The 15,655-nt window shown below is 35.4% G+C and overlaps 2 protein-coding genes across 2 annotated transcripts; both read right to left on the bottom strand.

Annotated features, from left to right (window-relative positions):
* Nucleotides 1–75: 75 nt before the first annotated feature.
* Nucleotides 76–4,239, bottom strand: LOC137391803 (calmodulin-like). The gene is made up of 6 exons (XM_068078338.1): nt 4,118–4,239; nt 3,274–3,307; nt 1,681–1,824; nt 1,302–1,444; nt 791–899; nt 76–178 (listed from the first exon to the last, which is right to left on the bottom strand). Exons 1-6 carry the CDS (start codon nt 4,118–4,120, stop codon nt 126–128), a joined length of 486 nt encoding a protein of 161 aa, XP_067934439.1. The 5' UTR covers nt 4,121–4,239; the 3' UTR covers nt 76–125.
* Nucleotides 4,240–4,433: 194 nt separating this feature from the next.
* Nucleotides 4,434–14,927, bottom strand: LOC137391743 (uncharacterized). Its single transcript, XM_068078278.1, has 6 exons — nt 14,762–14,927; nt 14,389–14,446; nt 6,215–6,358; nt 5,910–6,052; nt 5,639–5,747; nt 4,434–4,728 (listed from the first exon to the last, which is right to left on the bottom strand). Exons 1-6 carry the CDS (start codon nt 14,762–14,764, stop codon nt 4,583–4,585), a joined length of 603 nt encoding a protein of 200 aa, XP_067934379.1. The 5' UTR covers nt 14,765–14,927; the 3' UTR covers nt 4,434–4,582.
* Nucleotides 14,928–15,655: the final 728 nt, after the last annotated feature.

The raw sequence follows: 15,655 nt of genomic DNA, 5'->3' as shown, positions 1-15,655 counted from the left end.
ATAATTTAATAATAATATGTTAAGAAATAGGATGAATGTAAATATTATTAAATGCTTGATTTTGAGAGGAATCAATAATCAATAATGGTAAGGAGCCACGAAACCATTGACATCTGCTCAAAGTTCTATTCGGAGACAGGCATGGGAAATGCGTCTGCAGACCACATGGCCACAAATTCTACAAAAACAATATTTTTACCAATTGATAATCATATACACCGCAATGAAAATTAAAATCACAACCTGACAGGCAAACAGCCTCTCTACAGTAAGCTGTAGATTCCTTTTGGTTGTTGCCTTATGAGTTGCCCTATTTTGAAATTAAATTATCTTCGAACAGTGATTTTGAGTAACAAAGAGAATGATAAACAGTTAATTTGATGCATCCATAAAATATATCAACCAAAGTATCACAAAATAAGTTAACAACTTTTTGGAGTTTAAATGGTAAATCTTTTTATACATTCGCAGTATAAGTTGTATTGAAAGATACCAGATATATATTTTTCTGCAAATAATTTTATGGGTCAAAGAAAATGGTATTTTGTCCCAAATCATAGAGTTTGAATGACATCAATGAGTGAGGGTAGTTTGACTAGTAGCATTGATAAACAATATAATTAATAGACGTAGAAGGATTTACGGCTGATAGCAATGATGCAGTCATACACAGCCTACCACTACTACATACTTCCTCTATTTTATCCCAACTTGTTGTTTATCTCTCCCACATCCACCCGTGGTCTATCTACTTCTCTACACATATAACTCCAGTCTGCCAAATGCTTACCTGGATACGCAAACTTGCCATCACCATTTTTGTCAAACTGTTTCATCGTCCTCGCAAACTCCCAGGCTTCCTTTAATGACATTTTTTCTCCAGTATTTCTGAGAATATACTAAAATGAGACACCCATCAGAGATCTCTATAGCAAAGGCTTGACCTCTCATTCAGTGTTTTATAAACCGATTAGGCTAGGTGCTTACATAGCGTGTCCCACAGTTTAAGACTTCAAACCTTGGGTGATACGTCAGGTTCTTTCAAACCCGCATAGTGACGATGAAATGAACATAGAACAGTGTTAGCGTGGGCTCATGCCAATGACAAGCTGTGACTATTGCTGTGTGAGTTCTATATGCCGGGTATATGTTCTATGTATCCAGTGCTATATTTAAATATATGCATGAATCTCCTTGTTTGTACTAACATTAAGAACTAAGACTAACATTAGCTGAAGTTTTGCAATGAGCGACAATTAGCCCTGTTACTAAGAGACCGGATGTCTGTCTCCACTACTCACCACAAGCTCATCAAGTTTGATATAGCCATCACCGTCCAGGTCGAGCTTGTTGAAAGCATCCATGAGTTGTTTTCCATTGACGCTGTGCTGACAGAGAGCATCCCAGTTCTCAACGAGCTCTTCTATCTGAAGCTTCCCGTCTCCTTCAGCAATAAACTAGTTTACAGTAACTAGTAACTTGCAATTATTTAAATTGGAGGCACCTTTTGAGTTGCTGCCGTTATGTATGCATAAATTTTCACTAACCTAATACCTGTCAATTTACGATATCATCCTCCATCTTTTTCAGAGGTCAGAAGTAAAAAATAAAAAAGATTAATGATTTGTTGTATAGCTCCCTAAACTCTGCAACAAGAGAAGATAACTCTATGTCACTTACCATTGCTGTCAAATAGTTTAATGATTTTGTCTAAATCTGTTTCGCTTGGGTCTATGCCAGCAAACCTGAGAGCATCAGGTAGCTCTTCCTTGTCTATCACACCATCACCAGAAGTGTCATAGTATTTGAAGCATTCATACAATGCTGCAAGATTAGCCTGAGGTCATAATGTTACCACAAAGAGTGAGGAATTACATTGATAGATGTACACAGTAGAAGTATCGATTATATAGATACATGTTGATGAAATTTCACTTTGCATTTAGTGGTCAGATACCATCTTGCGTATCTACCAATTTAGGTTATTCATATTGCATAAAATTAAGTCTTTTAAATCTGCATTGTTGGAGCAACCATTCTTAATAAAAAAACATTGTAATTTTTTTAATTCATTGCAACGTCCAAACAACTTCAAGACTTCCTTAGCAAAAGTAGCACTTAGTCACACATGACTAAGTGCTACTTTTGCGTTAAAACAAATGCACATGTGAAACTGTGAAAAACTAAATTTAAAACACTTTAATGCGGTATATACAAAGAATTAAATTAATTGCATGGTCATCAATAAAAAGAGATTTTAACTGTTAATTTACTTCAGATATGCATGAACAAACGTTTAGGTTTGCCAAAGGGTACAACAAGAGGTAATAAAGTTCTAGACTCAACATAGCTTACTCTCACTTAGGTTAAATTTAAACTAACTTACAGAGTTTTTAACTTTATGCGAGTAAAAGTTTTTAACTTTAGTATATAAAAAACTGCTATATAGGAAAAATGCAGCTGTCGAGTGATGCCTTGAAATTTAGTGTATCTATTTACAATCTATTTTGAATCACAGAAAAATGATTGTGTAATATGGTATCAAAAAACAAAGGCATGTCACAGTCATTTTTATTCATAAAGGCTGAATGGGATTGCAAAGCACTGTTGAGATATTGAAACACGTCTCTTGATGCATAGCTGCTTATGATATAGAAAGAGACACACACTCAACCATTTTAATGAAAATTGCTTCAATTTTCTTTAGCCTAAAAACAAGGATTTTACAGCTCCACTCCAAACCTGCTGGAGGCCATTTTGATTAAATTTTAGACTATTTCCTTCCAGAAAGTACAACTATGGCTAAATCTATTCAGAGAAACATTTTTGCAATATACAATGCTTAAAGATGGTACAGTGAAAATGCTAAGCCTATAACGGTGCTCTGCTCGCATTGCACCACCGACAATTTTCTGCCCACAATACTTCACCTACAATGCTCAGACCACGATAGTTCACCCACAATGCACAGACCACAATACTTCACCTACAATGCTCAGACCTCGATAGTTCACCCACAATGCACAGACCACAATACTTCACCCACAATGTTCTGCCCACAGTATTTCACCCACGATGCACAGACCACAATAGTTCACCCACAATGTTCTGCTCACAATATTTCACCCACAATGCACAGACCACAATACTTCACCCACAATGTTCTGACCACAATACTTCACTCACAATGCTCATACCACAATACTTCACTCACATTAGGGACTCCCTCGGACCTAATCATCTACTGCTAATAAATTCATGTAGATGTCTTACCTTTCTTTGAGTCACCAGACAACTCCACTTTTGCCTAAAATATTTATGGCTGTAATAACTGAGTAGGCTAGGACTTTAGAAGAAATATTCACACAATGATGAACATGATAACATTACTGGTTGAATTTTTACGTGTTATCACAGCATTTACTTCATATATTCATGTTATATATTTACTTCATTTATCTTTCTGCCTACATGTTAATTTGTCTGCTTCACAAGTGCCTATATCATTGTCAGTCAATCTGTCTTTCTGTTTGTCTCTATATATTTATATCTGCCTGTCTGTGCTCTTGTCTGTCTAACTACCCATCTGTCTTTCTGTCTGCACATTTCTGTCTGTCTGTTCTGGTCTATGTCAGCAAATTTATCTGTTTATCCTCTTGTCGGTGTCTCTTTGTTCAACTATTTGTCTGACTGGCTATGCTCCAGTCTATCAGTTTGTGTATCTAGTGGGCAGGTTGTCTGTATGTTTACTATCTGTCCATTGCTCTAGCTGTCTGTTTGTCCTCTTTTCTGTTGGTTTGATTGTTTTTCTTTTTATTACTCTACTTGTCGGTTTGTCTTTCTATTTCGCTAGATGTCTGTCCAATTATAAGGCTCAAAGTAAATACCTGTATTTAATAAATACTCGTAATGAAAGAGGTCCTTGAATATAGAGGTAATCAATTCTGTGAAATTATTCAACTTGAGCGGAATCGTCTTCAAATAGTTTTTTACTTTGTTTCTCAGAACCACAACTAAGTTCAAGAACTTTATTTAAGTGCTATTTTGTGATGAATGCTATCATAATATGTACATTGTAGTTGATAGCTTCTAACCTTTGACTTGTTCAGCTACTTACCATGATGCTGACTTGAGAGAAGAAGCTACAGCTGTCTCTTCTGCTACCACTACCGCTGTTGACACATTAACAACAGGCAGGTGGTGCTAGTGAACAGAGCGTATTAGCAGACCTATGAATTGTCTGCGTATGAACACACAATACAAGCGTTTGGTCGCTGCTCATCAACTCAAAAGTTCAAGACAATAGCACGAGCTATGGTATTTAGTTCTATATTGACTTGCTACATTCAACATAAAATATTCAATATTATTGAGATAATCGACATTCTTTGTAAGAATGTTGACAGATCAGCATAACAAACTCGCTGTCTAGCGGTTATTTATTTTTTCAACAATGACCTGAGACTCGGCATCTCAAATGACAGAAAACTATCTGTGAATATAATACATGACACTAACAAGTAAGAATGAAGTGAAAGTCGAACAGCCCATTTATAAGATATTAGCCATGTGTTTGAGTTAGTTATGTCTTTTGTAAGTTATTGTTGTCCTCTTTTGTTCCATTAGAAGCTGGTCGACGCACCATTTTATACGTTTCACTGATCTTTTCCTTGCACACCTCGGGCTTTTTAAATGGGTAGCTGTTGTCCATAAACATTGTGACAAATTCTACAAGTTAATACTTTCGTTACACAAATAAAATTAGGTGTACAAATGTTCAACGCCACGTTGAAAAGTTACTGAGAGTCTGGGAGAGCTTCAATAAGGAGACTAGATAAGATTCAAACAATTCAATTTGTGGCCAGCAGTTTATCATTTAACAAGATATTGTTGGTAAATGCCTTTGGATTCATTATGCGTACTCTTCTTGAGGGACTTCTAACAAGTGTCCATCACTTAGATCTACACATATCTAGGAGCTGGAGCTACCTTGTACATGCCACTTTCAACAATATGCAACGACAAGCTAATTACTCTATCAATCGCTTTAGACAAATAACAAAAAGCTTCTAGAATTCACTAAAATGTTTGTTAGATGACAAGCAAATGGTATAATCATAGTCTATAAGTCATTATTTACGGTTGTGAATGAAGTGGTGAGATTGACACCCTTATATATATTGTCAACTACGGCTCTACAACTCATCACATGCCGTCGCAGTACCCTATTCATCGTACAAACTATAGGTTATTTTTCTACAATAGTGAGGAGCACGCGGCTAGAACCCAACCACAGTACACGTGCCTCTGTTATATACCCTATAGAGAATACAAAGGCACCTGCAATATCATATTGGCGGGCAACTTGCCAACGAAGTTGTTGGCTGATGTATTTGAAGCTATCATCCACCAAGCATAAAATACTACTCACCAACTAGTACAGTACTAATTTAAAGAGCAGAACGGATGAATACAACAAGAAGGTTTTCTTTAATTGTTGTGTTTACAAGCGAAATACAATTGACCCTCTGGAAACTGCAACTTTTTACTTTGCTTGTTGCTATCAGATGTACACTATATAAATCAACAATATTTTTAGTAGGTGATAAACTCAGGCTTGACACTATGTAAAATTTACCCATATAGTCAAACTTTCCATCTCCATTTTTATCATATTTCATGAGATCTTCCAGAAGTTGTGCTGCCTCGTCTTGAGTCCATTTCTCTCCGGCACTCGTCAACACTTTCTGCGAAAGCAAAAATCAGCTCAAAACATTATTGACATTGTTTGGTTAAGACTGAAGCACTCCGAATAGAGAGACCTAAAATCTGGTTACCCAGAGTTCTTAGTCGACGATGCAATAATTCTCCTTGTTCTCTTTGTTATTGAAGCTACCAGAATATGTTACCTTGAGTTCTGGAAGATTAAGGAAGCCATCTTTGTTGGTGTCAAACTTATTGAAGGCATCTATCAACTCCTCTCCGTGTATGCTGTGTTGTACAAGTATGTGGTAGTTGTCGACAAGCTCCTCTATGCTAATCTTACCATTTCCTACAATCCCTCAACAATTGAAGACCCGAGACTGTTTGCCTGAACTTTCATAATGACTTCAGCTGACACATTCTGTGTAGTAAAATTCTGACGCTTTACTTTTATGTTAATCAAACAATGGGTTTATCTTAGCCTGTAGACCAGTCATCAAGCATAGCTCACCTTGAGAGTCAAATAGTCTTAGTATATCTTTCAGATCTTCCTCAGTCGGATGAATTCCAGCAAAGGCTAAAGCGTCTGGCAACTCATCCGCACCGATCTTACCATCCTTGTTGAGATCAAAGTGTCGGAAGCACTCAATCAATGCTAAAATACACACCAACTTGTACACAAATGCTACATAATTCCTTCTCCTAAGTTAGTTTGATTCTCTTGTAACAACTTTAACTTCAAATTTACATTTGGGAACATATAGCTCTTGTCTAATATCCTCGCATACTGAGCTTTTCGTTTATTCACATTGTAAAGTACCATTCCAATATTCCAAGTATGAGTGTGCTATACAGCGTACATGTACATAAGATAGGTGAAACGTGTACATTCAGACGCTCTCAGGTGAACAGTACAGGGAGGAAAAGGTGACTGAACATCAAGAATGTAGTGTTTAGTTAATCAAATTTTAGATTACAGTAAGCAATAAAAACATTTGAAGCAAAAGCATGTGTCACGTTATACACTCAATCAGTTCTACACAATGAACTGTAGAATCATCAAAGAGTTGAGTTGAATGAAAATGGCACTGTGGAAAGCATAGACTCACTAAACTGAGGTCGCTGTAGCTACTAGTGATGTCAGTGATGTCAGTGTTGTTTGAATTTTGGTTAGATATCTTACGAGATAGTTAGCTGGCACTTTGGCTAATGTATAACAATAGAAAAAGCATCAGCTTCTGTGAACTTGTATTTAAACTCAAAAAAAATGTACAACACAAAAGTTACACTTTCAGAGACATCATAGCAATCACATGTTAACGCCAATGGCTGTTTTATGTCACGATCAAATAACTCAGATTTTCAGGCTTGTACACTTGTGATTGTTTCATGGCCACTTGCTTTGCTATTTGATTTACAGCATACATATATGCATAAAGAACATTCTCCCTGCTCGTTATCATGCCAATTTTATTCAACCAAATGATTTGAGCTTATCTTAACAAAATGTTGATTTTAATTTGTGATTAGAAAACTGACCACTCGGCGTTGGATTTGAACTTACTTCAACAAGAAGAGCATTCCTTGTGTTTTTCATATGAAAAACCATATGTACATAATTACACGTATATCTATTCTTGTAAATAACTGTCCAAGGCTTGAGATGTAGAAGTTAGTATTTTATCTAAATATTATTTTTACAACTGAAGGTGCTGTTGTGAATGTGACCCACAGAGACTCCACTCAAGGTGCTCAGTAAAGTTTCAACCAATAATGTTTCATAGACATGATCAACTGTGTGTATAATCACGTGTGATGCATAAGATTAGGTTTGTCGAATTGTAGAAGCACTGCAGATGGCAGTCGCTAGATGCCAGTAGGTCAAGACACTTCTACAAGTTTGAGAGCCTTACTTCAGTAAATAAAGAATTATAATCTGAGCTAATCGATAATAGCCAATGAAAGACATAAAGGATTAGCAACCTGAGCTATTGACGTGGGAGGGCAGGTGTTTGGCAAACAGTCTGGGAATTGAAACGCTGAACAGCGATAAGTAATAAACGCTTTGCTTATGTAGCAGTGGCATAATGCCGTTAAATATGGTAGCTTGTGTTCCAAAATATATTTCAACTGTCCTTATCATTAAAATAATGTAGGATACTTGCAGTTTAGTCTGATCAACAGGCTAGCTAACATACCTATAATTGGTATTTACTACAGCAAACAAAAGTAAAAGCACATTCTCACTGACTACTGACTGAAGTAGTTACTTCGATGCTAACTCCTTTTTATTGATTGTAGGTAGAGTCAGCCACACATAGCCATTGCTGCACTATTACATGCTGTTATCTCTACATTAAGGTGTAAATAGATAAATATCTTACTCAATTCTCTCCAAGCTTTGATAAATACCATATTAATTCATGATGTTAATATACTGAGACTTTTGAGCCTATGGTAAGAGAGAGTGGGTCCCTACTACAGCTGACAACCCAAAACCTCCCCGGCGCTGCCGGCTCACAGTCTCTGTTTCTGCTGCTAAATGATGGAGAATAAGTGTTGTTACATCCGCAATGGAAGCTGCAGATAAACATTTCCCATCTTTGCTTTTGGTGTCTATGGTGATGGGTCTTTTCTCACCATGCTCTTCCTAACGCCATGTTGTGATAAAAATAGAGTCCAAGATATATTGCCATCAAAACTGCACTCTCACTCTAATTAGGATTGCACACAGTACAACACACAACAACGCCAAATACTACATATTAAATACCTCTATATACCATTATATATTACGGTATTGCATATTATTGTACTATATACTACTGTACTATAACCACAACTACGGTTGTGTATATAGTACTGTACTGTATATTACTGACTGTATTATACATTACTGTATGTTGCTATAATTCAATTCAATTTACTTGATGAGTAAAACTGAATATTTCTGAACCTGATTTGTGTTCAATCTTTCTTTCAGTACTTATTCTACGGTCTAATATTGATAACACTTACACTGTTAAGCATTGATGTTTTTATCAACTGCTCCTTTATATGCCATATTTGGCATACAGCATACTTTTTAACATACACTATAGCGAGAAGAAAGCTCCCGAACAATATCTGAAGTCTCGGAGATCAGACATGCGGTTGGTCTAGTAAAAACCAAAGCAAGAGGCAGCTATTCTCATCGCTGGCGCATGATGAACACACCTGTACAGCTAGAAGGCTATAAGAATTTAAAGTGTATGTACAAGTGTATTTCTTGTAATCAAACAAACTATAGAAATATGTACTATCTTTTTAGCCATTTGCTAGTTTTTGTTGAAAAGGTTTAGTAATGGAAGCAATTACTGATGCATGACAAATTGCTAAAGTGAAATGTGGTATTAGATTGCTGTAACGAAATAGTTCAACTTCTACTTGCTGACCTTCAAAAAATGATTATATAATCAGAGTTGTTCAAACAATGTCTAAAATCTATGTATTCAGGTTTCAACTTAACAACTGAAGTGTGCTGACTTGATTTTTCTCTTAAATAGCTAATGTCAACATACATTTGAAAATGGTTCATTTTTTAAGTGGCTTTGAAAAGTGGCAGTTTCAACGACTGATATGCCAAATGAGCGCTTGATGAGAAGATGTTTCCTGTATGTATGAAACCATACCTTAGTAAGACAAAAAAGTGGTTTTCTGGCACATTATTTGGAGTCAAAAATGCAAAACTATTTTATGACAGTAAAAATATTTTGCTGATTTGTTTGTGACTGAAATTGTAAATTGAATAAAGAACAAAGCATAAGCAATAATAATATATTGATGTACTAAATGACAAAATGCTAAAGTGAGATGTGGTATTAGAACGCTGGAATGAAATAGTTCAACTACTACTTGGATTATTATTTAAATAAATTCTCTTTTGTCTCGATACAGCGAGTAGTTTGCTACACTGTTATTTCTTACGGGATTCTCATATAATATTAACACTTTGAAGGTTAACTGACAGCCCAAAATGTTACTACATTAACAGTAGCAAATAACATTACAGATCAGTATTTAAATAATATTTCTGTGTAATTGTGACCAAACACTAGGTTTTATCAACATTTTCAAGTTGCCATAATAGGTAAAAATATTTGACATTTGTGCAAAATATTAACCAGAAATAGTGCGGTGCTGTATTATTATATTAAAATTACCCACTTCTGAACTATATTTTCTAAAAAATGTTCATTCAAAATTCAGATTCATAAAAGCAGCGCAGATGTTAATAGGTTTTAAACAGATGAATTCCAAAAATAGCTAATTTTTACAGACAATATTTTGAAATTTCTATTTGCATGAAGCAAGAATTTTTGCTGGTGCACTCTAGATTGATCTCTAGGTTGGTCCAAATATATAGGCACCACTTGAAAATAAATGTGGGATGTATAAATACAGCTCAGATTGTTTTCGGTTTCTGTGGAATCTGCTTCAACTGTGTGTTGTAATTATCTGCCATGTAGGGTAACTAAAATAAGGTAGCGTGGCGACATGATGGGTAAATGCATTAGCAAGGCAGCCAAAAGAACTTCTTGACATTGTTTAGCGTATGTCTATGTTTCGCTGTGAAAAGTGACCTCCAGGTGTAACAGCCTGGAGCTTGCATTGCGAGTTTTCTAGTTTCCAAAACTGCAATTCTGCCCTTTTAACATCAGAATCATTGCTAAAAATGAAATATCATGACTTTGTTGATATAAATTGATGTAATTTTAAAATGCCGTCAATTAACATTTAAATTACGTTTCTTTTAAAAACTATTTGATGATGAACCTGACTCAGGCTGCTGACGTTCCTATAACACTTTTGACTATCACAACGCTGACTCTGATGAATGGGTTTCTTTTATATCTTATAACAACAGTGCCAATTTTGAGTTAAGAATTCAATTTTATCGGAAACCATTCATATGCGCTAATAAAGTTTTATGAATGATCTTAGCAATCAATAACAGTGTTTTTGTTTAGGTATCATCTGATCACCTACAAGCTAGACATCTCAAACTTATATGCAAGCTGCATTTCTTTAAATACCATTTGCGTGACAATCCTACAGATGTCAAAATTTACAATCTATGCAAGTGAGATTGGGTGTAATGTGGCAATGATGGCAGCACTGATAGTAGCACTGATAGCAGCACTGATGGCAGCACTGATGGCAGCACTGATGTCAGCAATGATGACAGCCAAAAAGCAAACACAATGTATACGAGGCAGTTATTGATAGTGATTATTGGGACACAATCATTTGGAGAGTGAGAAAAAGTCAGCAGGAATCAATAAAAAGTCATCAAATGTGATTTGATAAAGAGTGTCGGTTTGAGGTGTAGCTTAACTAAAACTATTAATGCTTTCAGCATTACAGAACTGAGCAAGGCTTGAGTACCTTTTAAAATTAGACTTTCATCTATGAGGTACGATGTTTCAGAGCTCATGTTGCAATTGGACCAGTCTCTCTAAAGATCGGCGCAAAACTTTCTAAAGTGACTGAACAAGTTTACCCTTTTTTATTAAAGAGCTTGTGTTGGTATCTCATTGGAACCGAGAAGGGATATCAAGGAGCCCTTGCTGCAGCCATAACATTACCTAACATCTTCTTATGACTTTCTGCTTTATTAAACACTCTGAACCATTTGCTCATTGAAGACATTTGACCTATCTTTTTTATGAATGGCTGCTCATTTGTAATAGTTTCAGAAGAAACTATTTACAGGCTGATTGTAATTGCTATTTACATCATGATCGCAGACTCACATATAAGAACCTCATCAACCGGCTGATCAGGCATGATCAGCATGCTGATCAGAGATGATCAGCATGCTGAACGTTCTAACATTAAATATTAATGATCAGCATCGGTAGATCAGCACTTGGTTTCCATAACCGATGTTTAAAATGCTGATAATCTGCTAAACAGCCTTATAATTACCTGCAAAACACGACAGTACTCTAGTACCAGACCAGTTTGATGCAGGCCTTTCTTAGCATTGAAGTTAGAGTATTTAAATCACAATATTATACTACGCATCTATAAAAATAAGTGCATAAAATGTGTATATATAGTGTATGTTATATGCAGGCTACATATACAAACGTTTTGTAGGTTATTTATATTACAATTTATCCTTCCCTATATATTTTATATATCAATATATTTATATAATTTCTATATGTTTCTATATATATATATCTATACATCTCTCCATATTGTTATATACCACTATATATTACTATATATTGCCATATATCGCTATATATCATTATACGTTATTAAATATTGCTATTTAGTACTATATATTGCTATTTAGTACTATATATTGCTATATATTACTATATATTGCTATATAATACTATATATCGCTATATTACACATATGGAAGTTGTATAGCATATGGCACACAGACTGCCCGCTGATCACACGAAACTGTAAAAATAAAACTTCTGTCGTTCAAATACTTGTAGAAATAGTGTAATAGCTGTCACAGGTTATGATAAGCAAGATGTCATTGAATTGACCAATGATGTGGTGTCATGAAGTCTAACCAGCTGCGTGAACAGGATACTAAGTTAGGAGAATAAATTTACTGTTGAGAGTGTTTAAATAACAAAACTAGCTCTCTATACAGTCAGAAATAAAGATGGAGGAAATGACATTCCATATTAGGACCGTGTTCTTGTTGTTGCAGTGCAGTCTGTTTATAGCTACCGGATGTCTAGTTAATGTGTAATAAAAAATTATGCTTCTTAGTATTAACAAATGTGGAGGACTGATTTTAGAACGCATTTGAAACAAGCTACTTGGTCAGCCTTTATCCTATGCTAATTCCATTAGCAACCTTTCAAGCGAGAGAATAACCTTGTATATAAAGAGACGCTTGTTTTTAATGAAAATAACAAAGTCAAAGAACTCTTCCTCTCAACTGCTTCCTATACTTATTTTTCTTTCCACCGTAAAATTGATTTTCCATTCCTCCTAACATCATTGGCAAACAGAGCGAGTTGTTTCTTGTTCATATAGAATGGGTAGCCACAAACACTGACATATAGGTAGTCTAGAAATGCAGCGGGTAAGGTGTGCTGCTAGCCTAAATATGCTCATTGATGTTTACAATAAACCTCATTGGTGTTAGCTGGGTGTAGATATGGCCTTGACATCTCATAGCATCATCTACATATTTATGTTTCCTATAAGTTTGTTCTGCAAGGACTTACAAAGAGGTCTAGAGTTGTAGAACTGACCAGATTAAGGAGGTATACAAAGAGGTCTAGAGTTGTAGAACTGACCAGATTAAGGAGGTATACAAAGAGGTCTAGAGTTGTAGAACTGACCAGATTAAGGAGGTATACAAAGAGGTCTAGAGTTGTAGAACTGACCAGATTAAGGAGGTATACAAAGAGGCCTAGAGTTTTAGAACTGACCAGATTAAGGAGGTATACAAAGAGGTCTAGAGTTGTAGAACTGACCAGATTAAGGAGGTATACAAAGAGGTCTAGAGTTGTAGGACTGACCAGATTAAGGAGGTATACAAAGAGGTCTAGAGTTGTAGAACTGACCAGATTAAGGAGGTATACTTGATGACTAACTATGTAAGCTGAATGTCACCGGCCTACTAATTACATTCCGGTTAGCTCGCTCACCAACTTTTAAAAGATAACCATAAGTATCGATGAGATAAGCTAGTTTAGAGAGCTGCTGTTTATGAACGATGCTATAGAACTAACTGTAGTTCGTGTGCTAGCAAATAGCTTAACCTTAATGAGCAACTAAAGGGCTGTCGCTGACATCATGTGTAGAGTTTGAACTCTTTGATGCAGGCAATGATGAAAAACTATATTGATTATGTTTCAGTCAATCTCTTTAGGTCTATGGATGTTTATAAAACTAATTAATTAGACTTGACTTCACTGGCAGCATTTGTTGCTTATGGGAATGTAAAGAATGAAAGGAACAACATTTTAAGCATCGCACGCTGACCTTTCAGTAGGCATGAGTCAGTGAGTTGGTCTATGGGTCAATATTAGTGCAAATCAAACACGATGTTAAACACGCTTAGAGCCATACATGTAATAGGCTTATATAAAATACATACATTTGTAATACTTCAGAAACTGAATATATCAGAACAATCTATGCTATAATAAGCGTAATATCCTGCCCCGTCTGTTCAAAGCCACCTGAAGAACATTAGAAAAAAGATTTGCCTCTCAAGAGAATTGAACCTGGGACATCACACCAAAAGGTTACTACCATTACACCCCTCATGAGTCATAATGATCACTGAATAATTCTCCACATACTGATTCCTCATGACGATCTCTCTCACAGCGCACTGGACTGGCTAGGGTCCGAGTAGTTATAACATGTACGCGTCATGTAATTGCTTGCTTTACCAACTCTGCTCGAGTTACAGAAGCAGTACTTATTAATTTCTAAAAAGGCTTCATACACACAAAACATTTAGTTTTTATAAACGCATATGCATATGTATGTATACATATGCACATGTTTACATACATAGGCCAGTAATATATCCATGGTAATACTTGATACTTACATCAGTGTGCCATAAAGTGTTGGTAAGATAGGGCAGCTAACCAAAAGTCACCTATGAGTTTTCAATGTAACATTTCAAAGCTTGCTTACCTTTTCTACTATCTTCTGATAATTCTGGTCGAAACTGGAGTTTATCAGAGCTCCCAGCCTGTAAACAGACGCATTATAGCTTATTCTCACTTTACATAATATGTTTATCTTGCTTTTCATGACAGCTCTTTTGCATGTGCCCTATGATAGCATTCAGTAAATTCTCATTAGCTAATAATAACTTGCAGTAAAACATGTGTAATTGACACAAGAACACATCCTTCTCCTGCTACTAGTCATAAATGTAACATATCGCAATTAAACTTTTCCAATTACACTCTAATACCATAATAATAAATATTATAATAATGACTACTACAATTCTATAACAGCCTGCTAACAATTACGCAATGGAATATTCTAGAAGACTTACCATAGCGATTGACTATTGACCAATGCTCTCTTTTCAAACGACTCTTGTATTTGCAAAGGCGAGAAATCAGAGACGGAGGGTATTGCAGACTACGACAAGTGAGTTTGTCATGGCATCTAAATATGGGCAATACTTTATCCTATAGCAACACAATCTGTCCTCTACCGCTACTGGCGGTGTCAGCGTGTCAAATATAATAGACGGCAGCGATGAATATCAAAGCTCCTGTTGGTATATACTATGTATTGACTATTCACTGGGCTTGTTTGTCATGCTTATCCTTGTTGCATAAATCCAATGGAACTATACGGAAGATAACACAATTAATCTTTTGAAAAGTTTCTTATAGGAACTCAAGCTTCTAGCTTAGCCCACGTGAACTCTGACAATAGAGGGCTGCTTCGTTCAAAAGTGTAATGTCTCCTACATATTTATAATATATGTCTAGGCTAGGGTAGGACACCAAGCAACTTTATAGCTCTTGGCCGACACTTGCTAAAAGATTGTAAATATGTGAGTAATAGTACTCGGCATATATTTTTAAGAATTATCCCTATCTGGCTCTGATGTTCAAACTTCATTTCGTTGCTGACACAAAAAACAGCTAGTGTTTTTACGCAATCATTATTATATAAGTATAATATTCATACGCTATATAACTAATAGTATAATATTCATACGCTATATAACTAATAGTATAATATTCATACGCTATATAACTAATAGTATAATATTCATACGCTATATAACTAATAGTATAATATTCATACGCTATATAACTAATAGTATAATATTCATACGCTATATAACTAATAGTATAATATTCATACGCTATATAACTAATGAAAATACTTTATTACAAAAATAGTCTGCAAGTTTCTAAATTTACTTAAG

Source organism: Watersipora subatra, chromosome 3 (assembly GCF_963576615.1).
Source record: "Watersipora subatra chromosome 3, tzWatSuba1.1, whole genome shotgun sequence".
Classification (NCBI taxonomy): domain Eukaryota; kingdom Metazoa; phylum Bryozoa; class Gymnolaemata; order Cheilostomatida; family Watersiporidae; genus Watersipora; species Watersipora subatra.
Note: the sequence above shows the minus strand (reverse complement) of the source record. Positions and strands in the feature narration are given on the sequence as shown.